Below are 20,056 nucleotides of genomic sequence, written 5' to 3'. Positions count from 1 at the left end.
ATACATGATGTCAACTATGACAGCTAAATATGTTTTCAGACATTCTCTAGCACCCCCTCGCGGAATCAATTTGAAACGCCATCGCTGCGTCCCAGGGCTTCTGAGTGCAGTTTTTAGTGTATGCAGTGCGGCGCTAGATGTCGCTGTCGCCGTGTGTCTGCTGCTGCGCGCACCCGGTAGAGCAGTGGCGTCCTCGCGCGCCTCTCATGTGTCAGCGCCAAACAGCAGGGAAAAAACTTGGGCAAAAATGGCGGAGGGTGCAACGTCTCTCAAAGGGTTGCGGGCGCAAATGGGTAAGAATTCAATGATTTACAACTTCTTTTGGCAAGTTCTCGTTACCCAGTCCAGTCATGTGACACATCTTTAGTGCTGTGGCTTTGTTTGGAGGTTGTTTGGTCGGCCGAAGGTTTAAATCCGTTACTTTCATTGAGGCGGTTGAGGGGGAAAGAGTTAGCGGGCTCAGATGGACGGATAACGGCCAGCTAACCGCTAAACTTACTACAGCAACCGGCAACAAGTTTGTGATTGTTCTCTAGTCTGGTCTTGTGGAGTTTAATGCTCATGTCGGATCAATTAACGAGGTTTTGAGGCTATGTTGTGTCCGTTGGGTCTGTATGGAGCTTTCATATAAGTGATGTCTCGCTTGACAGGGACACATCATCATCCCATCTCATCTCCATGTCGTTTTGTTTACTACTTATAGTGTATTATTTCACATTATACACCATAAAACCCTAAAATGTTCCTTTAAACGTGTGTCAATGAGTTCTAAATGCACTTCCCATTTGAACGTTAGCAACAATAGTGAAACTAATGTCGAAATGATTCATTGTGTAAACTATACCTTATATCGATTTTAGTTATTACAGTTAGCTTTTGCTATTGAACTGTACATGTAAACAGCATCAGTGCATATTTAGTAAATATTTAGCTGTATCTGTCGTTTGATGAGTGTTTGACTTGCGGATGCTGTTGGCCATCTTGGTCAGTAATTGCTAAACAGGATGTCTACATATGACTCTCATTACACTTGCAGATGGACTCATAACCTGATGCTGTACCATCCGATTATTTAACCATCTCATTATTCAGCATCTTTGCAGTTGTCATGTGCAGCAAACCAAACTCTGTTTACTAGTTCCTCCCTCCTGGGAAAACATGCATGCTTTGCATGCTCGTCTGCATTGCTAATGAGGAATGATTTTGTGTATAGCTTGTGTAAATAATAGACTGGTAACCTTAGCTTTTACTTTGGCCTGTGGTTAATTTCATAGAGTGTTAAAAGTTTTTAAGGCCTGTTGTGTAAGGAACATAACAGCCCTGGAGAACTTCTGCTTTTTGTGTGCCATTTTATTATTTTTCATAGTTGTTAAGCTCATTGAATTGAGCTCATTGAATCGTCAGAAGCAGGTCACAGTGTGGTTACAAACCTCAAAGTGGGTTCACATCGAGATCTGCATCCTGGCAATGCAGACATAATGTAGGGTGGAGTTTAGTGGTCCAGAAACTTCACATATTTGGTCAAGGCAGCCTGCAAGTGCTTGAATGCCAGTAACTCTGTTTTAAGGTCTATTTATTTATTTTTTTTTATTTTTTTTTGTGTGTGTCCAGTTCATTCTTTGCATTTAAAAAAAGTTGTTGTTATTGAAGTGCACAAAATATAATGACTCTTTAGAGTCATGTGATATTGAGCTGTTTTGTTTTTGTAATCCACCAGGCTTGTTATAAGTCAATATTAAAACTGGTAGCACCTTTGTTTATCGGGCGTGCTCATCATTCTAGGCTGTCAGAATGAGGGCTTTAATTCTCCTTGTTACTTACTCTGTGCCTCTCCTCTCTTGGTTGTTATTTGATAGTCATTTAGACTTTGAAAACTCCAGTATACACTGTAGAAGACATTTGTGAAGCAAAATATATTATTCCTTTTTTCAGCCCTACAGGTGTTGTATGCCGAGTTCTAGAGATATTTGTTTAAGTACTGAGGCAGTCAAATGCCTGTGGCAGCCTTTCTACTAAATCATATTTACATTGTTTTTTTGCATGTTTTGCAACACTTTCGAAGAGAATTGGTTAGGAAATGACAGGAAAGGTATCTAGTTTTAAACAGAATATGAATCTGGTAATGCTTTACATTGGATTTTGTACACATCAAATCAGAGGTAAGATTGTTTACTACACAGTCGTGGTTCACTGACAAGCTTTGAAATGTTGCATTTAATATCGCTCAAGCTTTATTATCGACCCGTAATAAAGATTTACTTTTAGCCATTAGCACTGATGTTTTTGCTTCCTGGTGAACTAGGGCCCTCAAACCCTCTAGTTTTTCACAATTATTTGGTGAAGTTTTTTTTGGACTGATTTTGTGGTGGTAATTCCCAGGAATTTGAGGACAATTTTGCTATAAAAATATATATAAATATAAATATGTTCATATGATATATTATTTATCGTATTAGGTAGCCTACTATGTTAGGTGTTAGGGCTGCTCGATTATGGGAAAAATCATAATCACGATTATTTTGGTCATAATTGTAATCACGATTATTCAAAAAGATTATCAGTTGAACTCAAAATTATTTGTCCTCCTGTGAGTTTATTTTTATATATAAATATTTCCCAAATGATGTTTAACAGGTTTTTTTTTTTTTTACAGTATTTCATATAATATTTTTTTCTTCTGGAGAAAGGCTTGTTTGTTTTATTTCAGCTAGAATAAAAGCAGGTTTGAATATTTTGAAACTTATTTTAATAACTCGATATTATTAGCCCCTTTAAGCAATATAGATGTTTGATTGTCTGCAGAAGAAACTACTGTTATACTATGACTTGTCTATTTACCCTAATTAAGCCTTTGAATGTCACTTTAAGCTGAATACTAGTATCTTGAAAAATGTCTAGTAAAATATAATGTGCTGTCGTCATAGCAAAGATAAAAGAAATCAGTTATTAGAGATGAGTTATTAAATCTGTTATGTTTAAACCGTGCTTTAAGCATCTTCACTGTATTTTTGATTTTATTATTGATTAATAATAAAAACAGTTGGCAGCAGCAGGTATATCGCACGCTGTCACTTTAAGAACGGTGGGGCTCTGATATGGTTTCTCTTTCACATGTCGTTTGATTCTCAACTTGTTAGTTTATTACACAAATGAGGGTTAATATCAATAGTCACTAAACACCGCGCTCTGACACAAATGTGCATGTATTTGACCATTAAAGCACTCACATTAAGATCGCGTTAGATGTGTGTGTGCTCTGCTGTCCGAGGCTAAGCGCGGCGCGCGTGCAAACTCACACACGCTACCTGTCAGAGGCTAAGCACGGCGCGCACACACACACAACAGCACATGCTCTTTTGCGCTTTTAAAAATATGAATGATGCGCATCCCGTGCTGCAAAAGTTACATTACAGCACATGCTTTTAGTCATTTTCACGTGGAACTAAGCTTTGCAGAGGCAAAGAGTTTTCACACCTGTACAACTGGAACTGTGGCGGTACATGATGGAATAATCGTTTATCTCGATTAATGGTTTTTCATAATCGTTAAAAGCCAAAATCGAAATCGGATTTTTGATTAATTGCACATCCCTATTAGGTGTGCAATCTGACACGATTACTATGACTCGAATCATAAAATTAAAACTTCTTTATTTTGGACTCTTGCCAAAACAAGACCTAAAACAGATCTAAAATGGAAGAGATTAAGCCAAAGGAAGGTTGTATAACTTATTTCTATCCACGATCTTACTTTCTCTTTCTCAGATTTCGCTCCATGGAGCATCTGACATCATGTACCTCACTCTGGACAAGGATCTTTGAACCAGTCTCCATGATTGTAAACTACTTGCTGTTCTGTCCGTTCCACTGCTCCATTTGATAGATGTTTGCTCACACTTTCTTTTGCAGTCGCCTAAAGCAAGTCAAAAGCACATTCATTCATACATTTTCTTGTCGGCTTAGTCCCTTTATTAATCCGGGGTCACCACAGCGGAATGAACCGCCAACTTATCCAGCAAGTTTTTACGCAGCGGATGCCCTTCCAGGCACAAGCCATCTCTGGGAAACATCCACACACACATTCACATACACACTCGTACACTACGGACAATTTAGCCTACCCAATTCACCTGTACCTGTCACCTGTACTAAAGCACAAAACGCCAAATTTGCACCATAAATTGCCTAATCCCATTTTTGCATTGACTTGACGTGTAAATCACTTGTGCCTCACCCATGTCTGCTTGCTGCACAGCCCCCCCTCCATGAAATGTTATGATTGTGAGGGCGCAGATGAGAAGTCATATTTCGAGAGACACTGAAATACATCATGTGCGAGGCATATGCATCGTCTATAAGTCATGTAAAACAATTAATTGCAAACTGAAATAAATCTGATTTAATTGTATGGGTTGGAATTGGATGTTTTATGAGATTTTAAAAATCGGATTATTTTGTGTTTAAATTATGAATTTTGCAGGATCACAAAAAAAATGTGCGACTTTTTGGTAATTTTGCCATGGATTGAGCAAACACAAAATCGCAAAAAACTAGGGAGTCTGGTTGCTGCTACATCTGAAAGCACATGAAAACACGGCATTCAATAAAAAATGTACATTTTTACTCTAACTTCGTAACTTCAGTCAAGTGTTTGAAATAAATCATTCCATGAGATTATTTCATAGTCATGTGATTATTAGTCACATTGAGACAATGAATAAAAGTTAAATCTTCTGTTTATTCAACAACAGTCATAGATTTTTTTAGGATTTCTTAATCTTTCTTTCTTTCTTTCTTTTAATCTATCTTAGGGGGGTTTATATTTAATGCTATAGGACATGGTATTACAGGCAGAAAAGCATGGGGAACAGAGAGAGGCAAATGATATTTAGCACACTGATTGTGTGAATTTTAAACTCTTTCTGCTTTGATTTGTCATCTCATGCTAACATTAAGCACTGTTAGAAAGCTAAGGCAGAGCACCCTAAAATGTAACTTTTAAATATTTTTGTCATTCTAACGTCAGAGTGCTGTGTAGTGGAATGCAGCGGAGCAGTGCAATGATTACAGGTAATGTGGGTGAGGATACAATACGGCCACTTCTAATTATTGGGTGGGAACTGATCCAAAAAAAGGTATTATTGTTACGGACCTGCACTGTATACTGTGATAATGGCCTGTGGTTTACCTAACCAATAGTGTTAACAGTAACAAAATATGAGATAAAAACATGTTCATTCAAGCAGATGTTTTATTTTTGCTTCATCCTACAAATCTTTGAGCTTTTCATCATGACTCATTTTTCGTGGTTAGTCCATCAGGTGAAATGAACAACTTTTTGTCAGAAAAGCCTCAAATATTAAACTTATATGATGGAAATATCAAAATCTATTAGTTAAATGATTTTCCATTGGTTAAACACTTTTGTGCAATGAACCATGTGAAATTACATCTTTATCAATCATTAAACTGTGACTATCATCATAATGTTTGCAAATCTTGCATTTTAAAAAAAGATGCGTTTTCAATGAACCTTTGCTGCAAATGTGTTGTGTACATGTCAATTTACACTTGCTTAAAAGTCCAGAGGTGGTGTTGATGCGTTCATTAGCCTATCGGAAGCAAGAGTGACCTACTGTTCGCACGTCATCATTACCATGCTGTCTCTTGAAATAGCTCAAGCTTACATAGCCCAAGTGTCCACACTAATCCTGTTCAAGAACTGCATTGTGGATAGAGATAGGGTTGTGTTAACCAAGCAGTCACTGTGAAGTCAGCTAGATCATCTTGACTTGTGTCATATGTATTGATGCATTCCATTAATCAGTATGCTGTTGTTTATTATATCTGTATGGTTTAACATGCCTTAACAGAAATGTTGGATATTTTTAACTCATCACTTTTAAATGCCACCGCTAATGCTAAAAGGTGTGGCAGTGCCCGGCCAGGGTCAGGTAAACACAAATCCAATCTATTATTTCTTTAAGACCAATTAGTTATTTAGGCAACTCATCAATAAAACGATTTGGAAAATATGTCTTTCTGTATGTTTATGTAAAATCATAGCTCTGTCTTCTGTTCAGATACACATTTTTGGACAGTGCAGGCACGTTCCTCCCCAGGCATCTGCCCTAGAGCACTTCCTGTTGTCCCAATAAAAGTCTCCTACTGCAGCAAAAGAGAAAGAGAGTGAGGCAAACGGTAACAGGACCCCACTGACCCACTGAGCGCTGACTCTCCCTGACTGCTGGCTCTTCTTGGATGTGCATGGCAGTACATAGAGAGCACACTGTTGCTATTTGTATAACCGTTCTTTGTGTTCTGTCAGACTGAGTGAATGAGGGTTTGTCAAACAGCCCATCTTGTCATCTGACAGTTTGAACGAGGCAGCTTGTCAGTAGGGATGATGAAACCCGTGTCTGTATTTATTAGTGTGAGTGTTTTTTCTCAAAATAGCATGTTAATGCTCAATCATCAGTGGTCAGTAGATGTTTAAATATCGAAAGAAATGAAGATCTTTGATTGGTGTCTATGGCAGTTGCATATCAGCAAAATCTTGAGTGTCTTAAATACATCAATGCAGTGCAATGCATTGTTTTCTTCAGACAAATATTTATTTTATGTAGAGGATACTTTTTAAATATCAGCATTGATGGATAAGTTTTGATTAGCAGATGTGTTAGAGGTGGGACTTTTATTTAACTTTTTTTTTCAACACTGCTCACATTCTCCCTTTTGCTCACCATCATTTTTCAATTCAATCTAATAAGAATAGAAGTCTGTCTAATTATCAAAAGTGCTTAAAGTAATCAAAATGTATACAAAGTAGGGCTGGGCGACATGACAAAAATCTCATATCTTGATATAAGTGATCCTATATCCTGATAACAATATATATCATGATATAGCTTTTTTTGGTAATGTTAATCAGTTAAATATTGCAGGTTGCGGTTTATCATTTTAGCAAATATTTGAATGACTAATGAACATTTAATTTCACAGAACCTGCACACTTCGATTCAGCTATAAGATCTTAAGTTGTGCGATTTTTGCATTTTCAATGTGGCATTTTTCTTATAAAAGATGAGATGCGTTAGTCTCAAGGGAATAGTTCTTTTTCCATGAGAGAATTCCAGAAATCAGCAAAATTTGAACAACCCCTAGTTTTTTTTGCATCTCATCAAACTTTTTGAGAGTGTGTTGTGTTCTAATGTTGTTCTTAAAAAGCTTTTTTTGTCTATTTTGACCCATTTATTCAGCTACCAGCCCTGTTGTTTGCTGTGTGCTCATCAATAGCTGCCTTATTTCCTTTCCAAGATAGCAGTAAAGACTTAGCAGCTGCTTGCAAAGCACAGATGTCTGTGTTTGTCTGTTGCATTGAAACATATTTTATTGGCCTATAAAGAGCATGCAGACTAATTGCAGTTGAACTAAGGAACAGATTAAGGTCAGCTTGGGCTTTCCTCCATTGTCTTTACATTATAACTGTATGTGCGAGGCCTAGATAATGTCTCATTGTGTTTGTCCATTGTAGGGCCGGTGTTGATTTGCATGCCGTGTGTCGCAGAGGCCACAGTGTGAGCTTCAGATTATGACTCAGATGGTGTTTGCATATTCAATGATTCTGACGGACTATGGCCTGAGTGCTCTTCAGACACATCTTCTCATCATAGTTCATCCTGTGCTTCAAATGAAACATTAAGAAGTGGAAAGGACAGGAATAGCAGCTTTCTGTAGATTTATGATTTCCATAATCTGAAAATCCTCACATATAATTAACTTATAAAGCTAATTATTTTGTACACATGATTAAATTGTTGTTTGCAATAATGTGCCTGAATATTTAACCACAGAGAGACTCAAACTGTTAAATATGAAGCATGGATTCTGCTTGTCTTTTTGAAAGAATTGTGGTTGCTTCTCCTATACACTGTGAGGATGTCTTAGCTTCTCTAAGAATCAGTCATATTGGGAAAAACTGACATTAATTTATTTTTTTGCAATACACATTGCAATATTGTGCATACTTTCACCAGCTGACTTGGGAGGAAAATCGTAATTTTTGAGTAATTGAGATAATTTTGTAGAGCATTTATAATAGAAAATATAATCAACTAATAACAAGCATTGATAAATACAGTAGAGGGACATGCAGATAAAATAAACAATGCTTTATAGCTTTCTGTGATTCTAGCAGTATTCTAGTTGTACAGTCAAATGTAAAATCTTATATGCATAAATACAATTTATCTTTCTTAAAATATACAAACATAAAAATTCATGAAACCCGAATGCTTGAACTGGCTTAAAATACTAACATGGGCCTTTAATCACGTCTGGTTCGGCTCAGCTGCCAAAACCAACCTCTGTAGACTACAGCGAATAGTCCAGACTGCTGAACGTATCACTGGCACTACCCTTTTTACTAGGGGTGTCACGATTCCCCAAATTCTCGATTCGATTACATTTTCGCTTCTTAAGTCACGATTCGATTCAATTTTCGATTATAATTAATTAATTAATTAATAACAAATTAATTATTTGTAGCTAGGGTTGTAACAATATACCGGTATGACGGTTTACCACGATTTGAACGTGCACGATTATCATACCATGAACAATTGCATATCAACGGTTTTAACCCTTAAAGACCGAGACAGCCGCCCGCGGCTAAAAATAAGTATTGCTCTTAAATGTTTAATAACTTTTGATCCGCTGATCCGATTCATACAATTCAAAGATTGGCATAAAGAAGAGAATCTCAGCTTTCCAGTACATAACATTCGCGGACTTTCAGAGGCTCCGGAATCAGTGCGGTTACGTCATCAACATTTGACAACGCTGATTTGACAAAGAAATGCTCGTCACTGTGTCTCCGGACAAATCAGACATGATACATTGATGCATTATCCCTCCTCCATGCCCAGATTGGTTCAAACTCGCTATATCACAACCAATAAGCATAGGTTTCGCTTTTGTTTGTGGACCAAGCTTTTTGAACAACACGGAATGAGAGATAGGCATACATTTATGCGTGGCTAAATAAAACGCAAAAAAAAAAAAGTTTTGCATGAAATAATTCTCATACTAAGTACTTTTGCATGCACAGCAGCACAGAAACATGACAAAACAGTGACACAGCAAAGACGAACTGCTGCTCTTGCTGTTTTCAAAAGACGCAAATGAAGGTGCAGCTGTTTGTCTGCATTGCAGACAACCATATCCAAATCCATATCGATTGACAACCATATCCATGCTGGCACATAAAACCTAAGGATGTTCCATATTGAATCTAGTTTCGTTATGTAACTATTTATAGTATAGTAAATATTTATATCTATTTTTTACTGAGGATTTGCACCATGTTTATTTGGACTTTGACACATTATTTATTATTTTCTTATTTTTATTTGTTCATTGTAAGTGGTGTTGTTTATAGTAACTAAAAATATATTATTTGGATAAAGTCAAATTTGCTTCACTGTTCTATTATTTTGTAACATTTGTAACATACCGTATACCGCGAAACCGTCAAACCGTGGTATTGTTTTAGACGATTATCATACCGTGAAAAATTCATACCGTTACAACCCTATTTGTAGCCTACAGTTTAAACTACCTGACCTGTATGGTCTTTGTTTTACCCATAAACAAATCATACAGTAAATGAATAAAGGCAAGTTACACACATAATTACCACCTGTCAATCACTTTTTTCTTGTGAATAGGCAGTGATCTGTGTCGTTATTATGGCGTCGGTAAAAAAAGGTGCACAACCAACAGGAACCAGCCAACAGTATCTGAGGTGTTTGCTAAAATGACTAAGTACTAGTGTGAAAGTAAAAGATTGAAGCAGTCTTAACTAGGTTAATTAGGTTAACCAGGCAGGCTAGGGTAATTAGGCAAGTTATTGTATAACGATGGTTTGTTCTGGAGACAGTCTGAAAAACAATTAGCTTAAGGGGCTAATAAATTTGACCTTAAAATGGTTCATAAAAAATTAAGAACTGCTTTTATTCTAGCCAAAATAAAACAAATAAGACTTTGTTCAGAGGAAAAAATATTATCAGACATACTATCAACATTTCCTTGCTCTGTTAAACATCATTTAGGAAATATTTTAAAATGAAAAAAACAACAAAAGGGGGCTAATAATTCTGACTTCCACTGTATATATATTTACAGTAATTTTTTAATGTTTTTAAGAAAACTTATTCAGTTCATCAAGGCTACATTTATTAAATGTAAAGAATGTTAAATTGTTAAATATTTATCAAAATTTTAAATAACTACTTTGTTATTGTATGTAGTTTCAAATAAAATTATTACTCCAGACATTATTGCTTTTATTACTATCAACATTAATAAATATAATAATAATTAATATTAGTGATTTCTGAAGGATCATGTGACTGGAGTAATGAAGCTGAAATTTCATCTTTAAAATCACTGGAATAAATGAATAAATTAAATGATAAACTACTTTTGAACAGTTATTTTATAGTGCAACATTTCACAATTTGTATTTATGATGAAATAATTGCAGCCTTGGTGAGCAGAAGAAGCTTAGTTTAACATATTTAACAATCTTACTGACCCCAAACTTTTGAGCAGTTGTGTATAGAATATTTTGTAAGCAAAAATGTGCACTTTAATTTTAACAACCCACAGACATCGTCACCGAATATAAAGCAGAGGTCAGACTTTCTCATACATACAAAGCCTCATTTCAATTTTCAGGTTTTGTAAAAATCGATCTATTGAATTAATCAATCTAATAAAGAAACGTTGGCTAGAATTCTGCATTATAGGCTTAAATTATAGAGAGACCTAGCAGATGAACCGAGATCAATGTAAATCTTTCTTTCGAGCTGTCAGTGTGGAAATGAACAAAACAACAGGCCTAATACAACATATTATACGATTAAAATATGGAAAAATTAACAGATAGTAATTTCGGTCAATTTTCCAGACGGATAAACCGAGATCAGGCTGGATAAACAGCTCCCGGTAATATTTCAGCACGCTTTCACTTTCGCATTTACCGGTAAGAATGACATCTGGCCCTGCTCATCATTCTCTTTTCATATAGCCGTATATATGGCTATTACACGATTATAATACACTGTGATATAGCCTGGGTCGTTAGTTCGTTGCATTGTTTTGTTTTCTCACTACAATCGATCCGCTCAGTTGGGCAGAGACCATCTCATTCAGGCGATCTCGGACTGATTGATTTGGCGCGGATGTGAGCGCAACTGCTGGATTTATGCAAAACAAACTAACGGGGGAAACGAGACAGATTCCGAAACAAACGTCTATGTGTGAGGCAGCACTGTACACTGGCCCGAGCGTCTCGCACGCTGGCTCCGGGCTATCGGGCAGTCCTTATTGTCGAGCCCTGAAGGTTTAAGCTCTGTCGATGGGTCTCCTGCGTCTGCACAGTTTAACAAGCACTTCAACAAGCGTGTTTTTCCCGCTTGGCAAGCCAAGCTGACGTGACATGGGGGCGTGGCAGCATCGACGATTCTATTTTTTGATTTGATAATCAAAATCGAGCATAAATTTCGATCGATTTTCGATTAAAATCGAAATCGTGACACCCTTACTTCCTACACTTCAAGAACTGTACTCTTCCAGAGTGAGTAAAAGGTAAAAATCACTCTTGATGCCTCTCGCCCAGCACACTACCTTTCGAACTGTTATCGTCTGGTCGGCACTTCGGAGCACCAAGCAAAAAAACAGCCAGACACAGGAAAAGTTTCTTTCCTCTGTCCATCTACCTCATGAACAGTTAAATAATATCCCCCAACTGTGCAATAAATATGTGCAATACTTTCTCCTACGCACTTGTACACACTTTATATCAATATACAATGCAGTTCTTTCTATGTTCACATTTGTACACAGCACACAGTATAACCAGTATATTTATAACAAATCTGTAATTCAACATTCAGATTTTTTTAACTAACTGCATCTGTTTATTTATCGTATTTATTTTTTTCCATATTTATTTTGTGTTTTCACTTGTCACTTTATGTGCAGTAGAAGCTTCTGTAGCCAAAACAAATTCCTTGTGTGTGTGAAGCACACTTGGCAATAAATCTTATTCTTTTTAAAAAAGCATGCAAATGCTTACATTTGAAATTGTGGAGTAACTGCAAAGTGTAACTATCTTGTGTTTTTCAACTGTGGCTACTGGTCAACTATAGCTCTGCCTCTACATGGCAAATCCTGCGATGTGACTATTGTGAATGAATCCATTGGAATGTCTGAAACAATATATTGTGCAGCCTTTATGTACACACAGAAACATGAGAGTATTCATTCTTGAATAAAAGTTTAGTTTAACTTGGGGAAAAAAAACTTGAGAAATTTGAGGATTTTTGTAGAGTTCCTCACAATTTAGTTTTGGTTTTAAAAAGCAATTTCTAAAAATGTTATTTCTGAATGGAATATGTAATATGTTTTTTTTTCTCATTTAAAAATGGAATTAGGGTTAAAATAAAGCGGATATCACATTGCTCAAGCTTTCTTTAAATGTAATCATGCAGGTGTAGGATGCTTTCACTTCGGCAGGAATTACCCAACATGCTATTTTCGATGTGTCAGTAGTTGCAGTTGACAAGCTTAAGCTATTTTTAGGGATGAGCAAAACCCGACTTTAGTAAAAGGCTTATTGCTGTCTGAACCTGTTAAATTTTATATAAATTTAATGGTAAACAAAATAATGTTCGTAATAATACATAAACAAAATAGCAGTAGTAATAGATTTTAGTTATTGTATATGGCATAACAATCACTGTAAAAATGGGTTCCACATAATAGATTTGTGTAGGAACAACATGAAGGAATTAAGTTAATTTGTATGTTTTTACAAATTTAAGTAGATCGAATTAAACAATTAAGTTGTCCCAACGACATCTTACAAATTATTTAGTTTCAGCTCCTTGTAAATAATTTGTTTTATCAGTAAGCAAATGATTTTCCTTCATTGATTGTTTTGTTGTAGCTGACTATTGTTATAAAGCCCTGATCTGCAGGTTTGGTTGTGCATCTGATGCTTGCCCCTGTCTGCTCCCACCTTTACTTGACTATCTCTCAGCAACAGTTGCTATGCATTTTCCACACAGATAAATCAAACCAAGCAATATCAGGCAGGCTCTTATATATAATGCCACTATTAAAAGATGATTTTGTATTTATAACAGTATCTCATGGTGTTCTTTTCTCGCCTCTTTAGTCAATAATTAACTTATTAATAAATTTGTTTATTTTTAGCCTTTATTGCTGTTTGTGAGCTTAGTCCTTCATCTCTCTCCTGAACATTCACGATTTTGCAGTTAGCAATTCTTATAAGCCAAGGTTTTGCAGCCTTTTTATATGGTTATGCAAGTGTGATAGATTAAAAAATCTTCCCTTTTGGAATCTCTGTTGAAAACGTCATCTTAAGTTTAAATTTCAAAGGATGTTTTTTCTTACACATAAACAGTGTTTAGCTGATGCAACAATGAAGTCTTTGTTGTTTTTGTGCTACTGCATCGCAATAAAACAAATTGATTTTATCAGATGAAGAAGAAATAATTAAAATGAAATACAGTGTTCTGTAAAATAATTGTAAGACAACATCGTTTTTTGATCTCTTAAGACCAGATGTGTTCACATTTGTTGTGTCAGTTCTTTTTTTATTAAGCCTTTCTTTAATATTAATAATATTATTAATAGCATAATTCAATATTATATATACATTATCTGTTTACAGGGTAGTTTACATATTATAACATACCTAACGTGTGTGTGTGTGTGTGTGTGTGTGTGTGTGTGTGTTCGTGTTCGTGTTCGTTCTATAACATTCAAATCTCCGGGCTTGCAAAATCTGCTAGTCTGAAGTCTCTGGGTTATTGTTTTTTCAGTGGGGCTTCGTAAAGCATGGTGTAGATAAATTTTGGTAGTAGCCCGACTGAAAAAACAAAAGCCCTGGGACTTTGCAAGTCCTGATATTTAACTCTTCTGCCTGTCAATCATGCAAATACGGTTATCATGTTTAACCTCTGTTAGTCTCATTAGTATTGATCAGATAATCCCCAAATAACCAAAACTAGGCCTATGTGATTCCTCTAGTAGATGTTTTTTTTTGACTAGTTAGTATTTAATAAACAAACTGTATGTATTTAGTGTTTCCTAGCTTACTTATCTTGCTGATTTCTGTATCCTGTGTAGTGCTGACAATATATATGTTTAAAAGTCAAACTGTTGAGATCGTTTATGTTAGTAATGTACGTTTCCAAAAAGCTCATAACCCCCTCTGTTGAATTGCTGTCAGACATCCGGTGGAGCCTCATCATGCTTTTCTGCTGTGTCTGTATTTTATGAGTACTCAATGATGGCCTTTGGGCCTGAAGATCCCTCGAGAAAGCCTGGTGCCTCATTCAGAGTCTTTGTGGAGCTTTCAGTCTCACAGTGAACCACAAGATCACCAATATATCAAAACATATTCCTAATGAGCATAAACCAGTGTGCTGTAGCAGAAGTTAGAGCTAAAAAGATGGAGATGGCTTATTCTCAGCCAGTAAAACATGCCAACTGCTGCCCTCTCTTCAGCTGACGGTCTATCAGCAGCATCTTGATTTTCACCATACAGACATCACATGCTGCTCCATCGCCAGCTCAACAAACACCCTCTCTTTTCCCTCTTTTTCTGAAACACTCTGTGGAGGGAGAGAAGAACTGTTACAAAGGCACACGGACTTGTTGATCGTGTTTTTTTTCCCATATCCTTCCTTCCTTTTCTCCTGCCTGCCGCAAGGCTGCTGTCTGAAGAGCTTTTGAAAGGTGCTTTGTGTTGAGCAGATATGAAAGTAGAAGAGATTTTTTGCTACTTTTCCATCAAGCAGTGTTTTCAAGACTCTCTTGTACAGTAACTTAATTTCAAGCCATTCAGATGATCAATTGTAAATAGTAGATGTTTTGCTGGAATTAAAAATTGTTTTCACTGAATCAAACATTTTAGAGGCATGGAGCCACATTGTCCTAGATTTTACTTAATGACCTTTTTCTTTCCTGTTAAGTTTCTATAATGACAGCAAATCACGAAGGCAGTATTGCTCGTTGTAGAAATTGGGAGCATCTCAACTTTTTTTCAATTGATGTGTCAGCCAATCAGATCACTTTATTCAAATGCACCAGCTCAGACAGTAGACGCTGCTATGATGATCCCCTCAGCCCTAACTTAAGACACGCCCTCTGTCAAGCGTTGTCAAGCCCTGTATGAATTGAGCGTAAGGATGCTTTCACACCTAGACATTTGTTTTGGAACCTGGTGTGTTTGCCCGTTAGCTTGGTTTGTTTGGGCATATGTGAATACTGCAATCGCACTCTGATTCGCTTCAAAACAATCAGTCCAAGATCTCCTGAATGAGGTGGCCTTGGTGTCGGTTTGGTTGAAACAAGCTCTGGAGCTGATGGATTGTAGTGAGAAAGAAATTTAATCCAGCAAACTACTGGTTAATTTGCGTTTTATGTCAAATATGAAAGCATGTTGAACTATTTTCATGCTGAAAATTGACTAATTTGCCATCTTGGTTTATCTGTTAGTTCTCTCTATAATCTTAAGCCTATAGCACATAATTTTAGTCAACGGCTATGTATGAGAAAGTCTTACCTCTGATTCATAGTTGGTGATAATTTCTGTGGGTGTTTAAATTAAGAAATTAAAACTAGGCATGCACCGATACCATTTTTTGGAACCGATCTAATCCTGATATCAAAATTTCTGAGTATCGACCAAAACGGGTCCGATACTGATGAGTTATTTGACCATTTGCTCTGACATTGATCTGTTGTGGTTCAGCTTATGATGGCGCACGTCACGGCTGCACAGCCGGTCCATTAAAACGCACAGTGTGCAACCCTCCGGTATCTGTGGACACTTTCAGAACTTAGCAGCACAAAGGGTAGAAACCAGTGCTTTGAGGATCTGTCCAATGTATTGTTGAGCCTTTTTTCATTTAAACTTTCAGTTAGGCCTACTTTGTGTGTGAAGGGCAGGTAACAACACTTTCTACTCCAGTATTGCAAATGCGATCTGCTGGTCTAACAGACGCAGCGCAACATCATTTAGAAACCGTAATGAACTCTTTGTTGCAGGTCAAAATGAACCCATTTAATGCAAAGCTAAATCCTTTTCTCTATTAAATATTTAAACTAACAGGAACAAATAGTCTTGGAGAGTTTTCATGTTGTCATGAACCCAACACGCAGTTCGAATTTTGAATAAATGGAGAATGATTGACAGGCGCAGCGGCAGGAAGCACTGAAATTAACATGAATTTAAGCACTTGAATATTCATCTGTGCTCCACATTGAACTATAGAATGGCTTCAGAACATTTAGGATGTAGTAGGCATACATAACAACTTTCTAGGCCCTAATAACAGGAAATCCTTCATGGCTTTTGTTAGATTATAAGTGACAAAATAGATTGTATTTGGATTGGTACCAGTTGGCTGATACCCGATCCAGCAAAAATATCAGTATCAATCCGATATTCGATGCAAGTATCGGGATTGGTGCATCCCTAAAATTAACCATTTAAGATTAAAGCTCAACTTTTTACTTTTCATGTTTTTATTGCTCATCGTCATGAAATAAAATAATGGGGTATGACAGCGGAGCAGGAAAAATAAACAGCAGAACTCTGACCAATGTGAGGAGAGTTTACTCGCACGTGACTTGTTTTAACTATTTTGGTCTGGTTAGAAACTTTGCCATGTAAAAGCGAACCACACTAAGAACAAAAAGCAACATTGTAACAATTTTACCTGTTTTCGGAATAAAAAAAAAAGATCTACAGGTGTAAAAGCACCCTTAAAGAAAGTTTTTTTTTTTTTTCCCTAAGTTGTATAGCCATAGTTGTGGCACTTGTTTATATGAATTTTTCTTTTTTTTTATGTCAGCTGCAGCTGCGCAGGCGCAGGCAGAGGAACGGCGCAGCCAGGCAGGAAACAGCCCAACGCCAGCAGCTCCAGCCAACACAACAAAAAGCCAGACCAAGCCAGGTAAATGATCTCCATTCATCTCCAAGGCCCCTTTTGTTTAGAAAATGATAATATTTTTTCATTATGTTGTAATGATGAAGATTGAGTAGTATGAAGTTTTTACTAAACTAAACATGTACTCTTTTGCATATACATACTCTTGTCATCATACTGTATGTGTGAAGGATGTCTCATATAAACGAAAAGCACATACACCATTAGATTTACACTGAGTAATCATTATTTCTCCAGTTTTTTTTTTTTTTTTGCCTTGGTTAGGTCAGTAATTATTGTAATTCGACAGCCTCGCCATTCATTAATGCTGTTACAGTTGTTCCTGTAACACGTTCCACACACACACCCATGACTTGGTGTCAATACTATATCAGGTGTGGTGAGCTCATAGCTGAATCTGTTACCTGAGCTTCGCGTAAGAGTATGCAAGAGGATTATATGTGCATCGGATACTAGTCCAATCTGCCGTGAGCCATTTGTGGCCCAGGAAGTGTTCAGATTTCACCTGATGTGCTCGCTGTGTGATGTTGTGTTGTCCTGTTACGTGTTTTCAGTCATTGATGGTGCATCCCTGAGGATAGACGACAAACTCCGAGTAGCCAAAGAGAGGAGAGAAGAGCAGGAAAAGCAACATGGTGACAAAGCAAAAGATTTAATTCAACAGGTGTTGGCAACCTCTGGCATGCATGATAAATACATAACTCAAAGAGAACAAGAAACAATTTGTTTGCAAACAATGATGAGGTCATTAGCTTAATTTATTCATGCCAAGGTGGAAGCTGGACTCAATATGACTGTATGTACTGCATTAATTTGGAGGTGTGTGTGATAGTTGCACAGTAGTGACAAAACTGGTCTCATCATGTAAAAAATGGTTGCCAACCCCTTACATTGTTGAATATTGTTTATTGTTTTTATTCTCTCATTGTAACAAATTGTGCTAACACGCACTGTTTGGCTCGTTCAGCGGCCCGTGAGACTCAGCTGTTGGAGAGAGAGCGAAAGTCCCGGCTACAGGTGGAGCGACAGATGGAGGAGAGACATAAGAAGCTGGAAGAGCAGCGCAGGAAGGAGGAACAGAGGAGAGCTGCAGTGGAGGAGAAAAGGAAACAGAAGTTAGAGGAAGAAAAAGTAAACTTTCATATTGTTACTTAGTGTTTTGCTTATCTATCTATCTATCTATCTATCTATCTATCTATCTATCTATCTATCTATCTATCTATCTATCTATCTATCTATAAATTCTTTTTTTACAGAATTTGTGCCTATTTTATTTTAAAAGTAATGAATAAATGCTGTTCTATTAAAAAGCAAAACCCGGATTCAGCAAAGTAATAAACACTTTCTTGAGCATGTCAGTGTGTTAGAATAATTTTTGAAGGATCAAATGGGGTTATGGCAGCTAAAATTCTGCATCACCATTAAAAGTCTGTATTGTTTTATATATATATATATATATATATATATATATATATATATATATATATATATATATATATAGACACTCAATGACCACTTTATTAGGTACACCTTACTAGTACCGAGTTGGACCCACTTTTGCCTTCAGAACTGCCTTAATCCTTTGTGGCATAAATTCAGTGAGGCACTGGAAATATCTGGCTGGACATCCATGATGCAAATCTCCCATTCCACCACATCCCAAAGGTGCTCTATTGGATTGAGATCTGGTGCCTGTGGAGGCCATTTGAGTACAGTGAACTCATTGTCATGTTCAGGAAACCAGTCTGGCCATTGTCCTCTAATTTCTGGCATCAACAAGACTTTTGCACCAACAGAACTGCCACTCACTGGATATTTCTTATTTCAGACCATTTTCTTCTAAACCCTAGAGATGGTTGTGAGTGAAAATCCCAGTAGATCAGCAGTTTTTAAAATGCTCAGACCAGCCCGTCTGGCACTATCAAGCATGCCACATTCAAAGTCACTTAAATCACCTTTCCTCCCAATTCTGATGCTCTGTTTGAATTGCAGCAGATCATCTTGACCATAGCTGAGTCCGAAACCGCATACTTCCATACTATATAGTACGCTAAAATCAGTATGCGAGCCGAGTAGTATGTCCGAATTCATAGAATTCGAAAATCAGTAGGCGAGAAATACCTGGATGACTTACTACTCTCGGCGAGATTCTGAAGTGTGCATCCCATGCATGCTGCGCTTTCCCATAATGCCCCGCTAGAGAATTTATGAATGGAGGTGAAGAGACGCAACTGACGCAGGTAGGCCACGTGACCATGACAAAATGTCGGATGTAGTGCGTCTGAATTCCATTCATACTTTTCACATTCATACTGTATAGAGCGTACTTTTTTAACGGCCGAGTAGTACGTTTAAATTCAAATGCAAATTTGTGTTAACGAGCAGGTAGACAGGTGTACCTAATAAAATGGCTGTTGAGTGTATTTTCTTTTAAATATAGTAAAAATAAATATCATTTCACAAGTTTTACTTTATTGTAGATCAAATAAATCATTCTGAGCTTGAGAAATCATAGACATGTAAACTATAGCGTATATTAATCTTCTACTGCAATTTTAAAATGCCAAAGAGGCTTTTCCAAAAGGCTGTATAATCCTCTACACACAAAGTATAATGCATAAAGCCAAGCAAAATTCCGAAGTCTGAGCTCAAACCAGCTTAATATTACAGGACTCCATTATTGTCTGGTTCAGACAACCAACCAACTAATCCATTTAAAGATGAGTATTTTTGCAGGCCGCTGCCGCCTCTTAGGCCTATTCATTGACTATTAGATCTGGGCTGCACCAATGGTTTGAATGACTTGCGTTTTGTTTTTTGGTGAGCTGGTTCAAAACGTTGAATGAAATGAAACGGGTGATTTAGCTCTTTTTGCAGTCTCACAGTAAGAGTCATGTGTGCTTTGTTCAATATCTGACTTGCAAATGAGCCTGGACTCATGGACTTTGTTTTACTATTGACACCCACATCTTTGCCACAGTCCACTGCTATACAGCTTAGAGG

General features: G+C 36.9%; 1 protein-coding gene across 50 annotated transcripts in view; it reads left to right on the top strand.

Moving 5' to 3' along the window:
* Nucleotides 1-231: 231 nt before the first annotated feature.
* The window catches only part of map7d3 (MAP7 domain containing 3), a 47,449-nt gene continuing 27,624 nt past the window's right edge, over nucleotides 232-20,056 (top strand). For all 50 annotated transcript variants that reach the window (XR_015507589.1, XM_087281693.1, XM_087281690.1 and 47 more), the window contains exons 1-4: nucleotides 232-293; nucleotides 16,958-17,059; nucleotides 17,608-17,688; nucleotides 18,021-18,184. Coding sequence is in view for 49 of the 50 variants with exons in the window: in XM_087281693.1 (XP_087137819.1) it covers nucleotides 248-293; nucleotides 16,958-17,059; nucleotides 17,608-17,688; nucleotides 18,021-18,184 (393 nt within the window). In the remaining variant the exon portion in view is untranslated. The remainder of the gene's footprint in view (nucleotides 294-16,957; nucleotides 17,060-17,607; nucleotides 17,689-18,020; nucleotides 18,185-20,056) is intronic.

Source organism: Danio rerio, chromosome 14, assembly GCF_052040795.2.
Source record: "Danio rerio strain M-AB ecotype USA chromosome 14, GRCz13ab, whole genome shotgun sequence".
Classification (NCBI taxonomy): Eukaryota; Metazoa; Chordata; class Actinopteri; order Cypriniformes; family Danionidae; genus Danio; species Danio rerio.
Note: the sequence above shows the minus strand (reverse complement) of the source record. Positions and strands in the feature narration are given on the sequence as shown.